Here is a 19,622-nt window from a genome sequence, read left to right as displayed (position 1 = left end):
TGATGCAATAAAAAATTACATATAAAATATTAGAAATCCCCAATTAAATACCAAATTAAAACTTCTACAAATCAAAGGATATATTAATAAAATTGAAAATAAGAAAAATCCTGAGCCTAGATCCTGAAGAGTGAAAGTCATTTAAGTTCTAATCTAAAGCATGCAAAGTCAGTTTGGCAGCTTAGTGAGAAAATAAAGATATTATATAAATTTTATTTCAGAATGTCTTGAAGCCACAGAGTCAATATCCAAGTACTGGTTTCCTGGCAGGAGAGGATCTCCAAAAGAATGAATAAAACGTTCTCTCTGTATATAAGGTTCTTCCTGTCCCAGGCATAAACACTTAGGTTGAATATATTCTTTTTTCAAGAGGCTCCCAAGGTGAACACCTCAGTTCTATCCTGATGCACGGTTCTTGAGATGACCAGCGTTATATATGTCATTCTAAGGAATGTTACCAATAAAATCCTGCCTCTAAAAGGTCTTGATTAGGAAAACATACCCATTCTGAACTAACAAGAAGTCTTATAAAACTTCCTGCTTCTTTTAAAGATGTTTTTCCTTCACTATTTTTGATCCTATGAAGCAGGAAGCAAATACTGTTACTTTATTCATGTCTGCCCTGTTGGGGGAAGGCAATGTAGTGTAGCAGAAGAGACTCTGGGCTTAGTCCAAATCCTGAGTCTAAGTCTCAGCATCCTACTTCCTGGTCCTCTGGGTTTGTGAAAAGGCATTTGGCTTCCTCTCTGAATCCCAGTTCTCTCATTTGTATAAATGGAAATAATATAACATCACCCATTGTTGTAGCTGAGAAAAGAACTTTGCAAAATCTTAAAGCCCCAGAGAAAAGAATAATTATCATAACTATATCTTAAGTCATGTGGAATATATTTTAGCCAATCAAAAACAAGAAAATCTCCTTGTCAGGGAAAGTAGAGAAAAGGATTTTGATGTAATCCTTCCCAAAGCTGGGGACATGAAAGAATGTGAAGGGCCTACGAATGTAAAACTTTACTCTTTGTTATTAGGTAGTGACTTGAATGGGAAGAAGTTCAACAAGCACCCTCAAGCTTGGGTTTCATCTACTGAGCTGCTCTTTTTATGCTTCTTTACTCATTTCCTTGCTTTTCACAGAAGCAAATAAATCAGGAAAATCAGTCTCCAAAGTCCAGCTATGCTCCCCACCTGTTCCCTTATAAAGGACAGATGCATGGCTGTCCAACACTCCCAGAGGAGATGTCCACTAATGTTATTTTTCTGGGGAAGTCTAAAGTGCCTACTGATCTTGGATTATTTTTATTGTATTTCTAGCCCAAAGGAGCTTTGGAAAATGCCCTGAAAGGACATGCAAGCAACATTCGGATGATCCATCGTCAACATGTGATCCCTCTGGAGCAAGAAATGGTAAACATGAGTTCATAAATAAATGCCCACTATAACTTTTTTCCCTACCAGAAATCATTTTATAAACCCATCTCTAGTTTAGAGGAATGGCATATTCCCACTTCATGTCCATTAAGCTAGGTTTTATAGTTGCATCTTTTAAGAAAATTTTAACTTCTGTACTCAAATGTCTGCAAAATTGTAAAACAATTTAAAACAAAATGGTGCTCACTTTCACCGTCTTTTTACTTTCTACTTTTATTTTTTTAATCTGAGGGTTTGAGTTCATTTTATGTGAGTGGGGTATAGCCTTTAAAAATTCCACTGATATAAATGATTCTACTTATTTATCCTTTTAAAACATCTCTTTGCTTATGTATCTTTTCAAATTGGCTATTACTTATTTTCCAATTCTTTCTCTCCTAACTGACTGTCAAGAAATATGTTAAAGCCAGGGTAAGTGACTTCTTTTTATATAGTAGATTAACGTATGAGTCTTGGTTGTCTTTATCCTTTATTTTGTCCTCTTCTGTTTTTGTTTCTCCCTTTGTCTTCTTTCTCCTTAATAAAACTGAATGTGAGAATGTGTTGTTAGTGATGTTCTTGGGGACACTGGATCTGTCACAGATGGACATGGTCCTTATCAGTGAGTACTTATCATGTTCCGGGGATTGGGATTAGGCAATAAGGATGCAGAGGAAGACAAAACAGCCCCTTTCCACAAGGTGCTGGACCTCAGTTGGAGAAGACAACCCATGAACAGTTGTGTTATAGAGATGCATCCATTCAGAGACATAGGGAATGGCAATCTCAAGAGGGAAGACCCTAACATGGTCAAAGGTGGGAGAGGGCAGTCAGAAATGTTGAGGGAAATAATGAAACCTGGAGGGGGAAGAAGTGTCCCAAACATGGAGGGCATCCATTGCCAAAGCACTGAGTCAGCAGATGGAATATTGTACTCCAAGGAGCAGCAGTCAGTGGGCTTGTACCACAAGATCATAAAGTATACAGTAGGAAGCAGTGCAGGAAGGCTGAAGTCAAGCAGAGAGTTTTACTTTTCATCATGAAGGTAATGGGGAGCCATTGAGGTTTATTGAGTATTAGGGCTGATTCAGTTAGATCTGAGCTTTAGGAAGATCCTTTTGTCAGGTGACTGGAGGATTGACCAGGAGGCGTAAAGCTTGAGGCAGGGAGACCGACCATCCCAAGCTTCCATGATATTTCTGGACCGTGTGTCCAGCAGAAGATAAGCAAACACCCTGTGGGTTGGGAACTAGTTTTCATATTTTCTTCTGGTGTCCCATAGCCTAACACACTGCCTTGGACATCGCAGATGCTTAGTAAAATTTTGTTGAATTCATTGGGAGGAAATGGGCTGTTACAAAAGGAATTCTTAAGGGGAAGGCAGGGATCAGAGCAAAGATTCAGTAGAGTCTTGTCACTATTTTCACTTATTTGAAGGTTTGTCTTGTAGCAGAAGTTGTACATTTCTCTGTGAAAGTCCGCGAAACAGACCTAGAAGTAATGGATGGATGTTATAGGAAGGCCTATTGTGAATAAAACTTTATATTAATTAGTGTGGTCCCCCAAAAGTATGCCATTTAAAGTAGTGAGCTCCCCACCTTTTATTCCTATTGCTAAAATAATTTTAAATGCTAATTTTCACTTCCTTAATTAAAAATTCAGTCATGACTAATTAGCCAATTTTCTCTCCCTATATTTTCTCTTTCCTATGTTCATATTCATTCTTTGCTACCACCCACATGTCTACAAAACATCCAACTTTTAAAAACTACTACTTCCAATTTCTGTAGAAATCAGTAAGTTCTAATCATCTATTCCCTCAGTTACTTTGATTTTTCATTCTAATATATTACCGTCTGATGCATATGAAGATGTTGAATGCTTCCTTTTTCACGCTCTATTTCCTTGATGAGAAAGAAGTTGGGGTTAGGGTCATTCCCTTTTGCTATCAGCATGTAGTAGCTTTCATAGAATCAGGCTATTCTGCCACTGTAGTGCCTATGGAGATTATTGCCAGATCAGATCTTGCTGTCTTACAATGACATGGAAAATATGATTTCTGCTTATTTCCCAGAGCACTTTAAATCAGAGTATCAGGCTATTACAAAAGACATCATCTGAACTTATGGTAAGTTTTTATTTTTGTTGCTTCTTCTTGCCTTAGGGGAGGTTCTTCTCTTTTAAAATCTGTTCCATTCAGGTTTTAGGAAAGAATGACATGGCACATTTTGGTAAAAATAAGTTCCTGTCATCTTCTCCCACTTTAAAATTCTAGATATATAACTTCTATGCAAATATCTTTAGAGTAATTTAAAGATTTTGTGGTGTTATATTTTTTTTTGCAATCAGTTCAGGGCACTGGGTGTGGGATTGAAGGGTGAGCTTACTCCTGCTGGTGTAGACCACTTCTTTTCCTTAGCTATTAGTTGTAGTGGTCTCCAATGACCCCACTGTTTTTGAGTCATTGATCTAGTCCTGGTCACGGTTTTTGATGCTTCCATGGACCAGGTGATTCTGCTGTCCACCATGGCCAAAGACTGGGCGCCTCTCCTTGTCTGTCAATTTCAGAAATGCCCATGAGGCAAGAGACCGGAGCTTGGATCATTGCAAATCTTGAAGCACTGATAAACCCCCTCTAGACTGCGTCTCCTTGGGTCAGTGCTATCATTTGGCATTCACCGTAACCACCATGGACAGTGGTTGAACACAGTGGAATAAATGGAATAATGGAATAGGGATGGAATAAATGAAAGGACATAGGAGTAAAAGACATTTGGAGACCTAGATTCTAGTCCAAACTGCCTGAGAACCTTGGATCAGATGCTGCCTCCTCTCCCTGAACCTCCCTTTCCTTACCATTTAAATCCAGACATGAGACATGACCATTCATTCCTTTGGCCTCTACTGAAGGAAAGAGAGCTGAACTTGGCATGAGAACAGGGTTCCTATCTCAGCTTTAGCATTTCCTTTCTATTTGATTTTTGGCAAGTCATTTAACCTCAGTCTCCTTAATTGGAAAGTAGAGAAAAAATAATTCTTGTGCTAATTTATACCTGCTCTATACAGTGAGGGGAGTATTCTTTCAACTCCAACACTTACCTCTGACTTATTTTGCTGTTATTATTACATACTTGTACAAATCTGCATAAAAAATCTCTAATGATATCCTTAAAAGCCTTGATGTTATTACAAATAATTATTTTTTTCCTCAGGTTAAAGTGTCTCAAGTCCTTGCCACTGTGGAAAGTGCTCAGCTCCTCATTAATAATAATGCATCCTTTATTATTATTGAGGTAAGTCCTTTTAATTTTTAGAATGTGTGCATATATTATTTTCAGTATGCATATATTTACATATGGACATATGGACATGTATTATTTTTAGGTGAATATATGAGTAATAACTATTTTCCTATTCACATTTTCAGGAAACTAAGAAGTTTATGGGTATGATCATAGACTACTTTGAACAGTATTTTCAGTGGGTCAAAGACTCGGTAAGTGGGCTCTTTCAGGTTCCTGACATAGTATGCTCATATCTTTTCAGATGTTTAAACATAAGTAAATTTGACAAATGCATTTTCTCATCACTTGACTAAGTACAAGTAAAAAGTAACCTGGAACTTTTTGATGGGAGAGTCATGGCAATGAAAGTGAAGAGAAGCACCATTGGTGGAACAGGAGAGCTGGGCTTGACTTGCTTCCACACAGGGCAGCTTTCCCCCCTTGGATCCCTTGTTGCTTTGACTGGCAGTAATTGGAAGGAGAGATGCAATGGCCAGTCTGTATCTTCATGTGCTGATAATCCCATCTCTCCTGGAGAACTCTTGGTAGGAACTGCTTGCCTAAATTGGGCTCCAGGATTGCTGGAGAGCTCCAATATCACCGGGGTCAGCGAGCCGACCAACCTAGTGATTGTGTTGTTGGGCTCTGCTGTCAACGAGCTGTGTGACCATCAGCAAATCTGAGGTTCCCCCTTTGTCAATGAGTTCATTGGGTATGACAATTGATCAGGTAACATATCAGGTGGTACACAGAGAGCCTCAGAAATGACACCGCCCTTGACTGTTCTGCTTTCGTTGCGGTGGAACAACACAACAGATGTGCACGAGCTGTGTAAGTAGAGGAATGAGGGGGTCAGGTGAGGAAAACCAAAGTTCCAGACATGTGGAGAGTGATGGGAGAAAAAGCCCAGGAGCCAAAGACCAAGAGACAAGCACAGGGAGTGATGAATATTCCATTTGGGCTGAGCAGAGTGCTGTGGAGAGGAACAATGGAGCTGGAGAGCGGAGAGGAAGGATATTGAATAGGGCAGTAGTAGGAATGCTGTTTTGGAAGGGGGAAGAAAGTAGAGTCTATTGAAATATTCCAGGTAACTTCACAACAAGTTTCTTTTGGCTACACTAAGACTTTGGGGACACCCTATAGATTATACCATGTCCTAGATAACAACGATATTGGGGAAAAGGGGGTTTTTCTTAGATATATACACACCAGAATTATTTCAGTGTTCTTGGTTTTAGAAAAGTTTTTAACTTAACAGATGGATTTAGAAGAATGAAAATGGGTGAGACAGTTCTGAAATATTTAATAAACAAATGCCCTTGTCCCTTTCATTTTATGGTACAAAGCTGTGAACTCCATGAAACTTTGAAAAGGAAGAAGTAAAGTAAATGCTGGGAGGAAAATAAAATTTAAATAGGCAGGCAGTAGAGAAGGGAGAATAAGCAGTAGTGGAGGGTGGGAGATGGATCCTGCTCAACAAACAATGGGATTTATGTAAAAGTGGGAGAGGGCCATGGCGATGAAACCCAACAAATATACCAATGGATTCTGAGCTGCTACATTCGACTTCCCCCGATCCATCATCCAAATCCTTTTGCTTCTGGCTTAACAGTAGAGTATGGGTGACTCAGGAAATTTCCATTACTGGAAAAGTTAACTTGATGTCTTACTTGATAGCACATCAGTGTCATTTTTATATATCTTATATATATGACAATTAATACATGTTTGAGAAGTTGCTGGTAGATTTTTACAAAGGTTTAAAGTCAGGTTTTATTATAAAATTTTGGTTTTTAAAATAAAAGTTTAATATCAGATTTTATTATAAAAGTTCTGGCCACATTCAGAAATAATTGTCTTAACAAAACATGTCTCTGTTCCCTTCTGTCCCCTTTTAGATCACCATGGATGTGGCAGCCTGCAAACCCCTCGCCAACATCATAGATACTGCTGTTGAGATATTTCTGTGCAGCTATGTCACTAATTCTGTGGTAAGTGATATTTGTCTTTGAAAACATTCATTCAATCATTGTCTAAATATCAGTTTTTCATTGCTATTATTCTACTCCCATGTAAATATTTATATGGTTTTTTGGTTATCCAATCATTTTTCAATCAAGCCTGACTCTTCCTGATCTCATCTGGCAAAGAGACGGCAACGGTTCTGCCATTTCCACTTCCAGCTCATTTTACAAATGGGGGGTAAAGGGGTAAAAGGTTTGCTCAGTGTCATGCAACTCGGAAGTGTCCGAGGCCGGATTTGAACTCATGGAGATGAGTCTTGTTGACTCCTGACCTGATGTTTTTTGCACTCCAGTGCCCTCTAGTTGGTAGTGAGTAGATGAGACAGGTTATGGGAAGTAAAATGCTTCATATTTCGACAAATATTTCTTCAAAAATAATTACAAGATTCTGGATAGTTCTGATTGGGTGATTAAATTAGTTGTATCCTTTTTGTCTCCTCCAACATGGGAGAAGAGAATGGACTTCAAGGCAGAAGACCTGCATTCTAGACTAAATCCATCATCCTTCCCATCCAACTTTCTGTGATTCCAAGCTCTAAATGTGATCTCAAAGTCCCTTCTGCTCCCCAGAGCCCCAGTTTTCTCACCTGTAAATAGGAATAATACTACCTACTCTGCCTACCACAGAGGATTGTTAGAATCCAAGCAACGCGTGTCTGCAAAACATCACATCAGTGCAAGTTATTATCATTAACTAAAAACCCTAATCAGAACATGGGCAAATAGTTCATGCTTCTGGCCAATTTGTTTCCTGAAAGATTCAGAGTAATGCAAAATCTATTTGACATTAAAATTATACTAACCCTAACTTCATCTTTGGTTCAGGATTTTCTAGAACTTTGGAGCAATTATCACTAACCTTCCCCCTCCCGTGGGGCAAGTACAATGTAAAAAATAAATAAAAAAGAAAAGCTCAGTTTTCCCCCCATAACTTGGGGTGGGGGAACAGGGGTCGGTACTGGCTCTGGAGCCGGGTGACAGGCTTAAATCTCACTTGTGACACTTTTATTACTTATGCATATACCAGAATCATTATATAGGATGTTCTCGTCACCATGGGCTGGCTCTAATGAGAGACCATGGAAAGAAAATAAGTATCAGGCCTGCAGAAACCAAGTACAGACTGGGAGACTCCTGGTATTGCAGGAAAAGGCTTGAGAGCTTCAGTTGGCTGTGACACTCATTGTGAAATGACAACATCCAGTGGCTGCCAAAGAAAGCTCGTGCAAGCTTAGTCTGTGCTCACCCGTGAATGGTGTCCAGAAAAGGCAGATAGTGGACCCAGTGTCCCCGGCCTCCTCAGACCACATCTGGAGGTTTATTTCCATTTCTGGGCTCCCCGTTTTGAGAGAGACATTGATAAACTCCTGCACGTGGAGAGAAAGTGAGCAGAATATTATAGGGAATCAAGACCAGTACATGAGGAACTTGTAAAGAAATAATTGGGTGTGTGAGATGTGAAACAGAGAAACTTTGAGTTTAGGGGGAGTAGAAGAGGTCTAATGGAGGACAATGATGGAGTAGTTCCAGAGAGTCCCAGGCTGAGACTTGTGGGTAGAAGTTACAAGGAGAAAGAGTTCTGTTCAAGAAAAACTTTCTGGTGTTACAGCTGCTAACAACAGAATGGGCTTTTTTGCAAAGTGGTGAGTGGAAATGTGAAGACTTTGGCAGGATAACCCATTAGGGGTGGGAACGTAGGGATAGGACGGCTAGACCTGGATGGTCCCTAAAGTTCCTTGTGAATCTGTTGTTGTTTGCTTGCCTCTTGTTTTAGTTCTCTTTTTTTTTTCCTTTTTGATCTGATTTTTCTTGTTCAGCAAGGTAATTGTATAGGATTTAACATATATTTTAATATGTTTAACATATATTGGATTACTTGCCATGGGGAGGGGGTTAGGGGGAAGGAAGGGAAAATTTGAGACACAAGGTTTTGAACGGTCAATGTTGAAAAATTATCCATGCATATAATTTGAAAATAAACAATTTTAATTAAAAAAAACACTTTAAAATAGGATTAGGTAGCCTTTTTAGCTAAATGTTAAAGAATGGGTGGAAAGTCAGCTGGTACAAGTTTTGGTGGGAGATGAGGGGAAGAGGGCACGCCAATTCCAATAAATAACTCATGTCATGGGAGAGCGCAGAATATCTTCAGAACACAGCAATTAATCTAATTTTCTGGTGTGTAGAGCAGATGCTGCAGATTAAGTGCACGGATGGCATATTATTGTCATCGACATCTGGGTGTCTACTATTTGCAGAGCATTGTCCTAGATTGAAGGGGGGAATTTAACTTAAATAAGACCCCGTTCCCTCCCTCGTGGAGCATGTAGTCAAAGAGAGAGAATATGGTACATACATAAACAGCTTTTCTAAAAAGTAACACAGAATCAGTGGAGCAGAAAGTTCACCAATGAAATGCCCAGAGCTGTGTGAAGAAGGATAAGTCATTTCTGAATGGAGGGGTCCCAGAAGTTTTCTCTTCCTGGAAAATGTGGTATTTGAATTGGGCTTAGAATCCAGCTGGCTTGGGTATCAGGACCCCTCCCTGCATTCAGATCTGGTCTCCGCCCCTTCCCAGCTGTGTGACCCTGGGCAAGGCACTCGGCCCTGTCGGCTTCAGTGCCTCATCTGCACAATGATCTGAAGAAGGAGATATCAAAAGCAGAAGGAAATGTCGCAGACTCTCCGGCATCCTTACCCAGAAAATTCCAAATGGGATCACAGAGAGTTGGCTATGGCTGGAAACAACTGAACCGAAAAGGAATTCAGGGGGAGGCGGATAAGAAGTTGCAAGGAAAACATAGGATGTAGATAAAGGATAATGGATTATTGGCGTATCCCCTGTCTAGTCTAGTCCAATTGCTTTTAGAGATTCATAAACTGTGGCAGAAGAGGGAACTGATTAGAGTCCAGATTTGAACTCAGACCTTTGATAACAATCCGGTATTCTACCTCGACTTTATTCACATGATATTTAACTTAAGTTTTGCCTTTTGTTGTCTTCCAGAATGTGTTCTGGTTTGGCTTGGGAGGTGCCACCATATTTTTAGTTCCTGCTATAATTCTTGCTGTAAAGCTATCCAAATATTATCGCCGGATGGATTCAGAAGATGTCTATGATGAGTAAGTGTGTGGATTTTAAGGAAGAAGGGAGGGATCGACATTAAAATAGAAATTTCCTAAGCCTCCCCATCGCCCCCACTCACATAATTTCACTCACTTAGAAATTCTACTTTTCCTATTTTGTCATAAAAAATAAAGGAGAAACATCTCGTATTGCTAGGGTTACTCTTGTTAAGAGTCAGTGAGCTCCCCTACATGAAATATTATCAGTCACACTAAATATTCCTTTGCTCCAGGGATCCTGGTCTTAATTATTTTCTCTTTAATTTCCTTGCTTTCTTTAACCAATCTTCTATTTCTTATTTACAGTTCTTCTGTCTCAGGGACTTGGCATTTCACTTTATGATAACTGTTTTTACTAGTTTTCATTTAACCATATGTGGTGTTTTTGTTTTTGTTTTTGTTTTTCCTCACTCTCCCATGAACTTAACTCTTGTGTGTGTTTGTGTTTTCATTTTAAATTTTGCCCATTGTGCTCCTTGTTCTTGGCCTGTTTCCCCCCCAAGTCTGCCCATCCTTTTGGCTCTTCCAAGCTACTATAGTAGAAAGGCAGTATGGGAAAGCAGCTGTTCACCTCCATGAGTATTTTAAAAAATAATTGTTTCCTTTTTTGTTTTATATCTTTTAGTGTTGAAACTTTACCCATGAAAAAGTAAGACTTTTTTTTTACAGTATTTAAATCTTTTCATAAAGCGGGTGTAGGGGATTTATGTTACTCAGTGAAGGACCTTTGACTAATAAGATATAGGCCTATTGCAAAACAGGTCCAGATGAAAATACAGTCAATGTAAAGCCTCTTAAAGCAGATTTATATGCATCTATATATTATCTATATATTTAATGTATAAAAGTAGTTGTTTAGAGTGTTTGGTGGTGGTTTGTAAAGGATACAGAATCTGAGTTGACCTTTTTACATGTTGTACCAACATTAGTTTGTTTTTAACTTGTTCTCCATTGCCTCTTACATTGTCTTTGTAATCCATGTTGCTACTTTTTCATCTTAGCAATAACATAAGTCTTTTTTTGGTATATTTATTTTGTTACAGTATGGAAAATGGTAATTATGGTTATCATAAAGATCATTTATATGGTCTTCACAATCCTGTTATGACAAGGTAACACAAAAACCTGAAACTGCATGCCTTCTAGTCCTGGCTCTTTATGTGCTATATTAATCCTTTAATTGCATTTTCTGCATGCATAAACAAACCACTTTTTTTTTTCTTTTCTGCATGATGGTTTATTTGAAGTGATTGATCTTAAGTCACACCGTGCATTGGGGGAGATCTGGTCATGCTTTCAAGTATTTTGGTGCTTTTAAAAATATCAAAACACCTTTATAATTGTACAAGATGTCACGGAATGAAGCTGTCTTAAAATTACTTTATGCAGCAGGTGAAAGGCCATTGATGATTAAGTGCATTCACATGTTTTACATGTTTCATTTAATCGGATTACTCCTCTATCACTGAATCACTGTACTAATAAGGCTTATTGAGTTTATATAGCAGGCCTTTGGGGAGTTTATTTTATGCTGTTTTGTCATGGAGATAAGCTAATCTGACACTTCTGAAAGAAAAGTTTTTAAAATGTGTAATCGAGGATTTTCTGTCATATTGTACATGTGTGAGGAAATATTGAGAGGAATAGACAACTACTTTAAAGAAAGATCCTTAAAGGCATCGGCTCGTGCTTACCAACATGTTAAATTTGACAGAAATACTATTGCATGTTGGGCTCAGGAAACTTGTCTTGGATTTATACTGTGGAGCTCGTGGTATATTCTGCTGTTTCTGAATGAAATGTTCTGTTTGATGGGACACGGTGGTTGGAGTTGGGGGTGGGGAGGAGAAGCAAGGAGTTGGATTTCCCCCTCCCTTAAAGACATAGTTTCTCATTAACTTTAACTTGTCCCTGGTGAGGAACTGAATCTAGGAATCTAGGAACTAAATCAAGCCCAAGGTGGTTTCTTATTTCACAAAAGGAAAACCAGGTCCATGCTGCCCTATGCACATGTGGGGAAGGGAAGTTTAGTGGCTGGAGAACTAGTGTTGAAGTCAGGAACACTTCCATTGGGATCCCAAGTTCTGTGACCCGTCGAGTCACTTACGGACCTCAGTGACTCGTGGTTTCTTTACCCACAAAATGGTAAAGGTGCCATTTTGTGAGATGAGCTATCAGACCATGGGAGCGCCAACAGTGAGAAGTGCAATAAAAGTGGGAGCCATTCTTTTTTTTTTCCAGAGCCAAAGATGGTTTGTATTTCTGTGGATTCCTTTGCTCCCTCTGCCTAAAGTTACTGAGAAAAGTTGGGTAGAGTGCTCCTTGTTCATAATGACTTCAAGCAGAGCAAGAAAATGTGTCTGCTCCATAGAACGAGATCATAGAACGAAAGACTTTCTACCCCAAGGGAGAGGATGTTTCTTCTACCTCTGAACCACGGATGTTTGAGAAAAGCAACAATTTGGGGCTTTTTCTTTTAGTCTAAATTTTAGATGCAAAGTTGAAAGAAAAGGGACAATGTGTAATGGTTAGCATCTACTATGTACCAGATACCGAGTTTTATCCATTTGATCTCATTTGATCTGCACTGCAACCTTAGGAGGTAGGTGCTAACATTGTCCTCATTTTACAGCTGAGGAAACTGAACCAGGGAGGTTAATCTGGATCACATAGCTAGAACGTTCCCAGGACCATCTTCCAAGCTCCAGGTCCACCACTCTACCACTGTGCTAACCACCTAGCTATTGCTAATTTGGTGTTTGATCGGCTAGCTGGGAGGGGTCAATAAAGACTAGCTGGTTGACTGATTGAAGAATTCTTGACCTCAGGATTCTTACTTGATGCCCATGTTCCCCTGGGCTTGGAGTTTTAGGTTTTCTAAAGACTATTTATTGTTAGATGTTAATTCTGGGGTTCATAAACAGGCAGTAATACAAAGAATTTATTGGAATACAGCAATGACAAAAATAAGGAATCTGAGAAAGGAAAGAGACGTACATATATTCACTCGAACATACAAACATAATTCTTGTATATATAAGTAACAGAAAAATAAATATTTTATATATAAACTTGGGCCTTAAGACAATGAATAAAGAGGAAGAGCAGATTCAGGAGATATTTCATAGTTACATTTAAAATACAGTTTCCTCATTATCAATAACTCAAAAAAGGAAGACTTGTTGAGCTGTCCCTTTGAGGAACAGATTTACTTTAGATAGCCATAATCAGCACATAATGCATATTCATGTATTCTTACTCAATAGAAAGACTATAAGATTGTAAAGTAGAAATTAAGCAGGAGTTTGATTTCAAGCCCAGAGGATATTTTTTGTAATAAAATCTATACTAAAATGCAGCTCGTTTTCTGTCTTCCATAGAGAGCAACAATCCCATTGGAGAGCAAGTCATCCCTGGCTTCTCTCTTTTTATTACTTTTGCTAGTTTACATTTTTCTTCCATGTACTTTTGAGGGAAGATTAATTTTTTCTGAACTTGATGGTAGTTTTATTACATTGATTTTTTTAAAAGAAACTTTCTGACGAGGCTTTCCTGTGTACTTTCTTAAAAACATCTGGAAATGATATCAAAACATTTAGGTCACTGGTTCCTAATAAATGTATTTTTTGGTTCTATAAACCCCTTTCAACAATGTGTTGAGTTACTACAGGGCAATTCAATATCCTACTCATAATATTCTCTTACATTTATGGAGCACTCACAACATCCAGTGATAGCTTTTATCCCCAAAAGCTTCATGTTAAAATTTACATTAGACAGTCATAATTATAAGATATTTTTTAAAAAGATCACTTGCTTATTTTCACAGAGGAAAAATAGATCTGTAATATAATTGGGCAATTCTTTATTGTCCAAGGTGCCATTAAAGGATTTTTAGCTCCAGCCTTTTTGTACATCACAAAACCCCAAGGGGATTGCAGACCACTACATGAGAACCACTGATTTAAATGACAGCGTTCCACTTGAGAGAATTTCTTCTGAGGATGCCATTAGGACTTACACATTTTGGAAGCTTTGCTTTGCCACTGGTGGTCATGAAGTCAATTTATCCTAAAAGCCTTTAGGTCTTCTCTTCCTCATTGCCACAGTTGTTTTTTCACACTAAATCATTTTTCCAAAAGTGTCATATCTTTCTTTTCTTTTTTTAGTGCCATGGAACAGTGGTAGAGAATATTGGAACTGGATGAGGTAAGCTAGAAATTTCTACATGAAATAATTTGTGACTCCAGCAGAATCAATTTTGGCAATATATAGTGAATTATGATAGGCTTTTTACTCCTTAAATTAAGTGGCCTGTTCCACATTTTTTAAAATATATATACACACACATATACACACATATGTACACATATGTATATATAATTTATCTAAATAAATATAAAAGCTATATAATTAATTAATATATTATTATATTATATATGATCATATAATATAATATATATATATGTGTGTATATATATGTATATATATATATATATATATATGTATATATATAGTGACCCAATGCTTAGAGAGCTGACCTTGGAGGCTGCCATGTTTGAATTTTAATCCTGCCTTTGATGTACACTAATTATGAGAATTTGGCCAAATTCTTTTTGGGGGGATGGGGAGTCTCCATGCTCTAGGCCAGTGCTATCAAACACACTTTTGGCCTACAGCATTTCTGAGTTTCTCTCTGATCCAAATCAGATATTGACATGTAATTTTAACAAAATTCGGAAAAATGCAATAAAATGGAAATAATATTGCACTTTAAAACCAAGTTAATATGTGATCCGCAGGGATTTTATGGACTATTTAGTGGCCCTCGTTTCTATTTGAGTTTCACGCTACTGCTCTAGATCAGGGCTTCTTAAACTGTAGTTTGCAATCCCATATGGGGGTCTCCTAACTGAATGTGGGAGTCGTGAAATTATAATTTATTATCAACAAATGTTTTATGTGTAGACTTTTTTTATATATGTATATGCCTAGGGTCACGCAAAAATTTCTCAGGTCAAAAGGAGTCATGAGTGAAAAAGTTTCAGAAGCTCTAAACGACCCCTTGAGAGGATAAGTTGCGATTGTCCACCTGCGTGGATCCTCAGCTTCTTGTAGAGTTAAGGTCCCTCTCCCTATATGGCCTGCCCTGGGGCTTTGTACTGCATTATTGAAATTTAGAAGGCCATAAAATTGGACAAATATACTCAGCAGTGTAGAAGCTTCTGCAAATGATTTAATTAATGATTTTTGCATTCTTTTCATGTCATGAATTGCAAGAGTGACTTGAGAGCATGTTTTAGGCTGTTTTCCCCTGGTTCCATAACAGCTAGTTATAGCATCGTGATATATATCCATTTCCGGACTTTATTTAGGATTCTGAATTGCTAATTTTTTACACTGAACCTATTTCGATGACTTTAAATGTTTCTTAAGTTATTTTATGACTCTTGATTTCCAGTCTCAAGATGCTTACATGGAAGAGAACATAGCATTCTACCTATCTTCTGATCTACAAGCACCTTTCAAATCCAGTATGGTTTTTGACGGCTTACTAGTCACACAGCTTTAAACCAAGGAACCGTAGGACGTAAGATGGGGTGCTATGATGTGAGCCGACGGATATGCATTTCCCGACTAGAGCTCAATCACCAGCACATCTTTCGGGTTGACCACTGTTCACGGCGACTGCCACTGGATTTCAGATGTTGTAGGGGGCGGGGAAAGATGTTAGTTTTTGGTTTTTACTTTTTTACACTGGGTTTCTATCTCCAAACCACCCATACCTGTATATCGGCTCTGTTTAATGCGATTTTTCAGGGAATGACTACCTGTGTGTAATTATTCCATTTTATTTTGGGAAATGCATTAAACTGACAACGTTTACATTTAAAATACATTTTATATGCAGTGATTTTGTATATAAACCTTTTGTTACCACAGTCTTATAAGTGTTCAAAAAACAAACAATTCTAGTATTGAATAATTTACTTTCAAAATGAGCATAAACCAGCATGATCGGTGTTGATTGTTGGTGCTGTTAAAGAATCCATTTTTTACCAAAGTATGTGTGTGAATTCTACAGTATGTCCTTTTGGGCCCATATGCCACCTATAAGGTATTTCTTCTACTCTTTAAATGATCCGTTAAGATCATTTTGAAAAGAATATACAGAAGAAAAATCTGAGAATCAGATTGATTCTTCATAGTAATTTGAAAAAAAATTAAAATATATAGAGTTCTTGGCTTTTTTAGGTCATTGGAAACTGGGATGGTTTTTAATGGATGTCAACTCCAGGAGGATGTAAATTCATCTGATCTGTGAATTTGGGAGAAAAAAGACAGGCTATTTCTCTTAGAGGTGGCTTTGGAATCTAATCAAGATATTCAGGATTATTTGGCCATCAAAATAATTTGTATGGATTTCAAATGACTCAACTATTAAATGAGGCCATCTGGAAAATGGTCACAATTTTCAGACAGACACGAGGCCAGAGGAGTACTATTTGCCAGACACTCTGTTTTTCTGTTTCTATGATAAATGATTCTTTGGGAAGAGATCCTAAAAATTAGGTGAAAGCTCCTAATAATTGTTTGCTGTGAATTTTTTTTTCTGCTAGATTACTCACATATCAGGTCAGAAGAGACCTCATTTCAAATAAGCAAAATGTAGCACATGTGTAAAATTATTCAAAATGTCAGGTTTTTTTTTTTTAAAGTTGTATCTTTCACTTGAAAATGATGTCTGTCCCCAATTCATTCCAATAAAAATAAGATGGCCTACTTGATTTGTGGACAACAGTTGTTTTCATTCATGGGGGAGGGAGGGGGAGAGAAAGGTGGCTTGAGGATACTGAATTTTACATGTGAAAACTTAGGTTTATTTCACTATATCATGTATTTTTTAAAGGGGATATTGTGTCCCTGATACTGGAAATACAGAAAAAATTATTTAAGGCACACATTTCAGTGGGGGAAACAAAATATATTCAAAAAAGCAAATATAAAATATATATTAAATAAATACTTTCTTTAATGAATGTATAAGACGGTGCCTTTTTAAACTTATTTTACCTTAATAGTGGGATAGCCAATGATCTGTCCTTGGCCCTTTTCTGCTGTTCAATTGGTTATTGTTTCCTTAAGTGAAAGTATGAATGACATTCTTATTTAATTGGTAGATGTCACAGAATTGGGAATCACACAAATATGTTGGATGATACAATCCAAAAAATATATCAACAGGCCAAGACAATGGACTAAATCTTAACGAGTAAAAATTGAAGAGAAATTTCCTATACTGGATTAAAAAGGCAGCTGTCAAGTCCAAGATAAAAAACATGGTGAGAAAACCTAGAAGTTTCAGTGCAATGCAAGTTCATTGCATTGATTAAGCATCAGTTGAGCACCTTCTGTATGCTAGTAGGCACAGCACTGGAGTTATAAATATAATGAATGAAATAATCTATCTTTAAGGTCCCCACAGTCTAAGAGCACTTAAAAAAATAAAGTCATTTTGGACGATATTAAAATAAGACACAGTAAATTGAAATATATATTTTTTACCTTTTTTTGCAAAATGGCTAAAATGGAAATGTTCTTTGATGTGAATGATTTCATATGTATAATGGATAATATATTTCTTGCTTTCCCGATGGATGGAGAGCCTAGAGGAGAGAGAATCTAAAACTCAAATTTTTTTTGAAAGGTGAAAAATAATAATTTTTTAAAATAAGCATATTTTTACTTTGTCTTGGCCATATTCTATCTGTAGATTTTTGTGTTTTGTTCTTGGCAGGATATTTTAGGTAAGGTTCTGGTAACCCATAGTATCCAAAGAACCAGTAACTTGAAAAAACGGACCAGGGAATCCCGCCATAGTAGAATTAGTTGAAGAAATTTTGTGATAATTTGACCAAAGAAAAGAATTAGGAAGCTACAGGGCACCTAATTGCTGTCGTGTAGGATTTGAAGAGCTATCATGTAAAAGAGTTCAGAGTTTCTTTGCTTATCCCCCTGGACAAAATTTTAAAATGCTCAAGAAATTAAGGAGACATGTATGGGCAAAGAAGCCGATCCATATGGTTCAAACCATAGGTGCTTGAGAAAAGCTGCCACAATTGTCATTTGATTGAGCAAACCTCCCTCTCTTCATCATACAAAAGGTTATAGTCCCTGCTCATTCCTTCACTTCATTGCCAAGCCACATAAATTAGCTAGGGAATTGAAAACAAATCATGTGTATTCCAAATCAGGTTCTCGTGTGCGTGCGTGTGCGTGTGTGTGTGTGTTTATGTAAAGCAATTTATTCAAATTAAGCTGCTTGACTTGAAATTTTTTATTTATTAGGTTATTTATTATATAATTTATCAATGCAAGACCAAGATTACACGGAATAGCTGTTTGTGCACTAGCAATTTATAATCCCAGAGTTAAAAATAATTCATATCTCCATTTGAAGCATAATCGTTCAGATGGAGTCGCCGGTGGATTCGACCTTTGGATAGTTTGGTGGCAGAGGAGAAACAAAAACAGTAAGTCATTGATTGCTGACTCAAACATCAGCAGAATCCTGTTGGTTATTTAGGGATGGAGCTGTCCTCAAACAGATATGATCCATGTGGTGATGGCTTAAGGTGACAAATGTTGTGTTCGACTTCCTAATGGGTCTAAAACACAATGCTTCTGAATGTGAAACACAAGAACTGGAAATTGGAAACAAAAGGATTGATCCCAATTCATCCAAAGCCTTTATTTCCAAATGTCCAGTGCAAGGCAATGGGAAGCTTAGTTGATCTTGTCTTAGTTTATCTTGAGGTATTCCTGGTCTAATTTCTCAGTTGTTGTTTTTTTTTTTTTTAAATACTGGGTACCTCTCACCCAATCTAGAAGAGTAGCAGCTTCTCATGGTCCAAATCCCACCATTAACTGGCACAGGAACAGGAGCTTTGACCTGCCCAGTTCCCACCTGCTGGAGGCACCCCCTGAGGAGCTCAGCGCTTGAGTTCCTGTCTTGGTGTGAATGCCCAATTAGTGGTACCCCTACATTGGCCCCAGCCCAAGCAATCTGCCAGGCCCGGCCCCTCTAGTAGCAGGAATTGTAGTTACGCACCAGCATACTTGGCTAATTTTTATTTCGAAAATAAAATCTAAAGATGGATGAGGGTGCTGCCATCTGCCCCAGATGAATGTTCCAATTTGTTGAGTGCAGACTCTGTTCGGGTTTCCGTGCAGCCTAGGATGGAGGAAAGAGCTGGGTCTGGAGTCAGGATCTGGGATTTGTTCTTTTTGGGTCTCAGTTTCCTCAACTGTACAGAATGGTTTCCCAACTGGCCCTTCAGGGTCCCTTCTAACTCTAATTCCCACCTTGCCTCCAGTTTCAGTCTCAGTGCCTCTTGAGAAGCCTGGGGAATAACTGCCAGCTGCCAACCACTGAGGGCTCAACTTGCAGCACTTTGCAGTGTGGCCAGGGTCTGAACAGGCTGGTTGAGGGCAAATTATGGGTATTAAACATCAGGCAAAAGTCACCATTGATGGGACTGGCCAAAAATACGACGAGAAGTGTTTAATCGGTTCGATTGTGTCCAGTTCTGGGACCCCTTTGGGGAGTTTTCTTGGCAAAGCGATGAATAGTTTACCATTTCCTTCTCCAGCTCCTTTTATAGATTTTGCCCAGAGTTTGCAGTTAGTAACACAACTAAAAATGATTCAACAAGATGTGTGTGTGTGTGTGTGTGTGTGTGTGTGTGTGTGTGTGTGTGTGTAATATATATGCATGCAT

At 38.0% G+C, this 19,622-nt stretch overlaps 1 protein-coding gene across 7 annotated transcripts in view; it reads left to right on the top strand.

Annotated features, from left to right (window-relative positions):
* The window catches only part of PROM1 (prominin 1), a 233,347-nt gene extending 216,718 nt beyond the window's left edge, over positions 1-16,629 (top strand). For 6 of the 7 annotated variants that reach the window (XM_074274792.1, XM_074274794.1, XM_074274788.1 and 3 more), the window contains 10 exons: positions 1,312-1,404; positions 3,482-3,535; positions 4,620-4,700; positions 4,835-4,903; positions 6,590-6,682; positions 9,723-9,838; positions 10,467-10,490; positions 10,885-10,953; positions 14,011-14,050; positions 15,303-16,629. In XM_074274792.1, coding sequence (XP_074130893.1) covers positions 1,312-1,404; positions 3,482-3,535; positions 4,620-4,700; positions 4,835-4,903; positions 6,590-6,682; positions 9,723-9,838; positions 10,467-10,490; positions 10,885-10,953; positions 14,011-14,029 — 618 coding nt within the window. In that variant the 3' untranslated portion in view covers positions 14,030-14,050; positions 15,303-16,629. The remainder of the gene's footprint in view (positions 1-1,311; positions 1,405-3,481; positions 3,536-4,619; positions 4,701-4,834; positions 4,904-6,589; positions 6,683-9,722; positions 9,839-10,466; positions 10,491-10,884; positions 10,954-14,010; positions 14,051-15,302) is intronic. The other variant, XM_074274793.1, reaches the window with a different exon arrangement.
* Positions 16,630-19,622: the final 2,993 nt, after the last annotated feature.

The sequence above is a fragment of the Sminthopsis crassicaudata genome, chromosome 6 (genome assembly GCF_048593235.1).
Source record: "Sminthopsis crassicaudata isolate SCR6 chromosome 6, ASM4859323v1, whole genome shotgun sequence".
NCBI classification, from domain to species: Eukaryota; Metazoa; Chordata; class Mammalia; order Dasyuromorphia; family Dasyuridae; genus Sminthopsis; species Sminthopsis crassicaudata.
The sequence above is the reverse complement of the archived record's forward strand: the minus strand, read 5'-3'. Positions and strand labels throughout refer to the sequence as shown.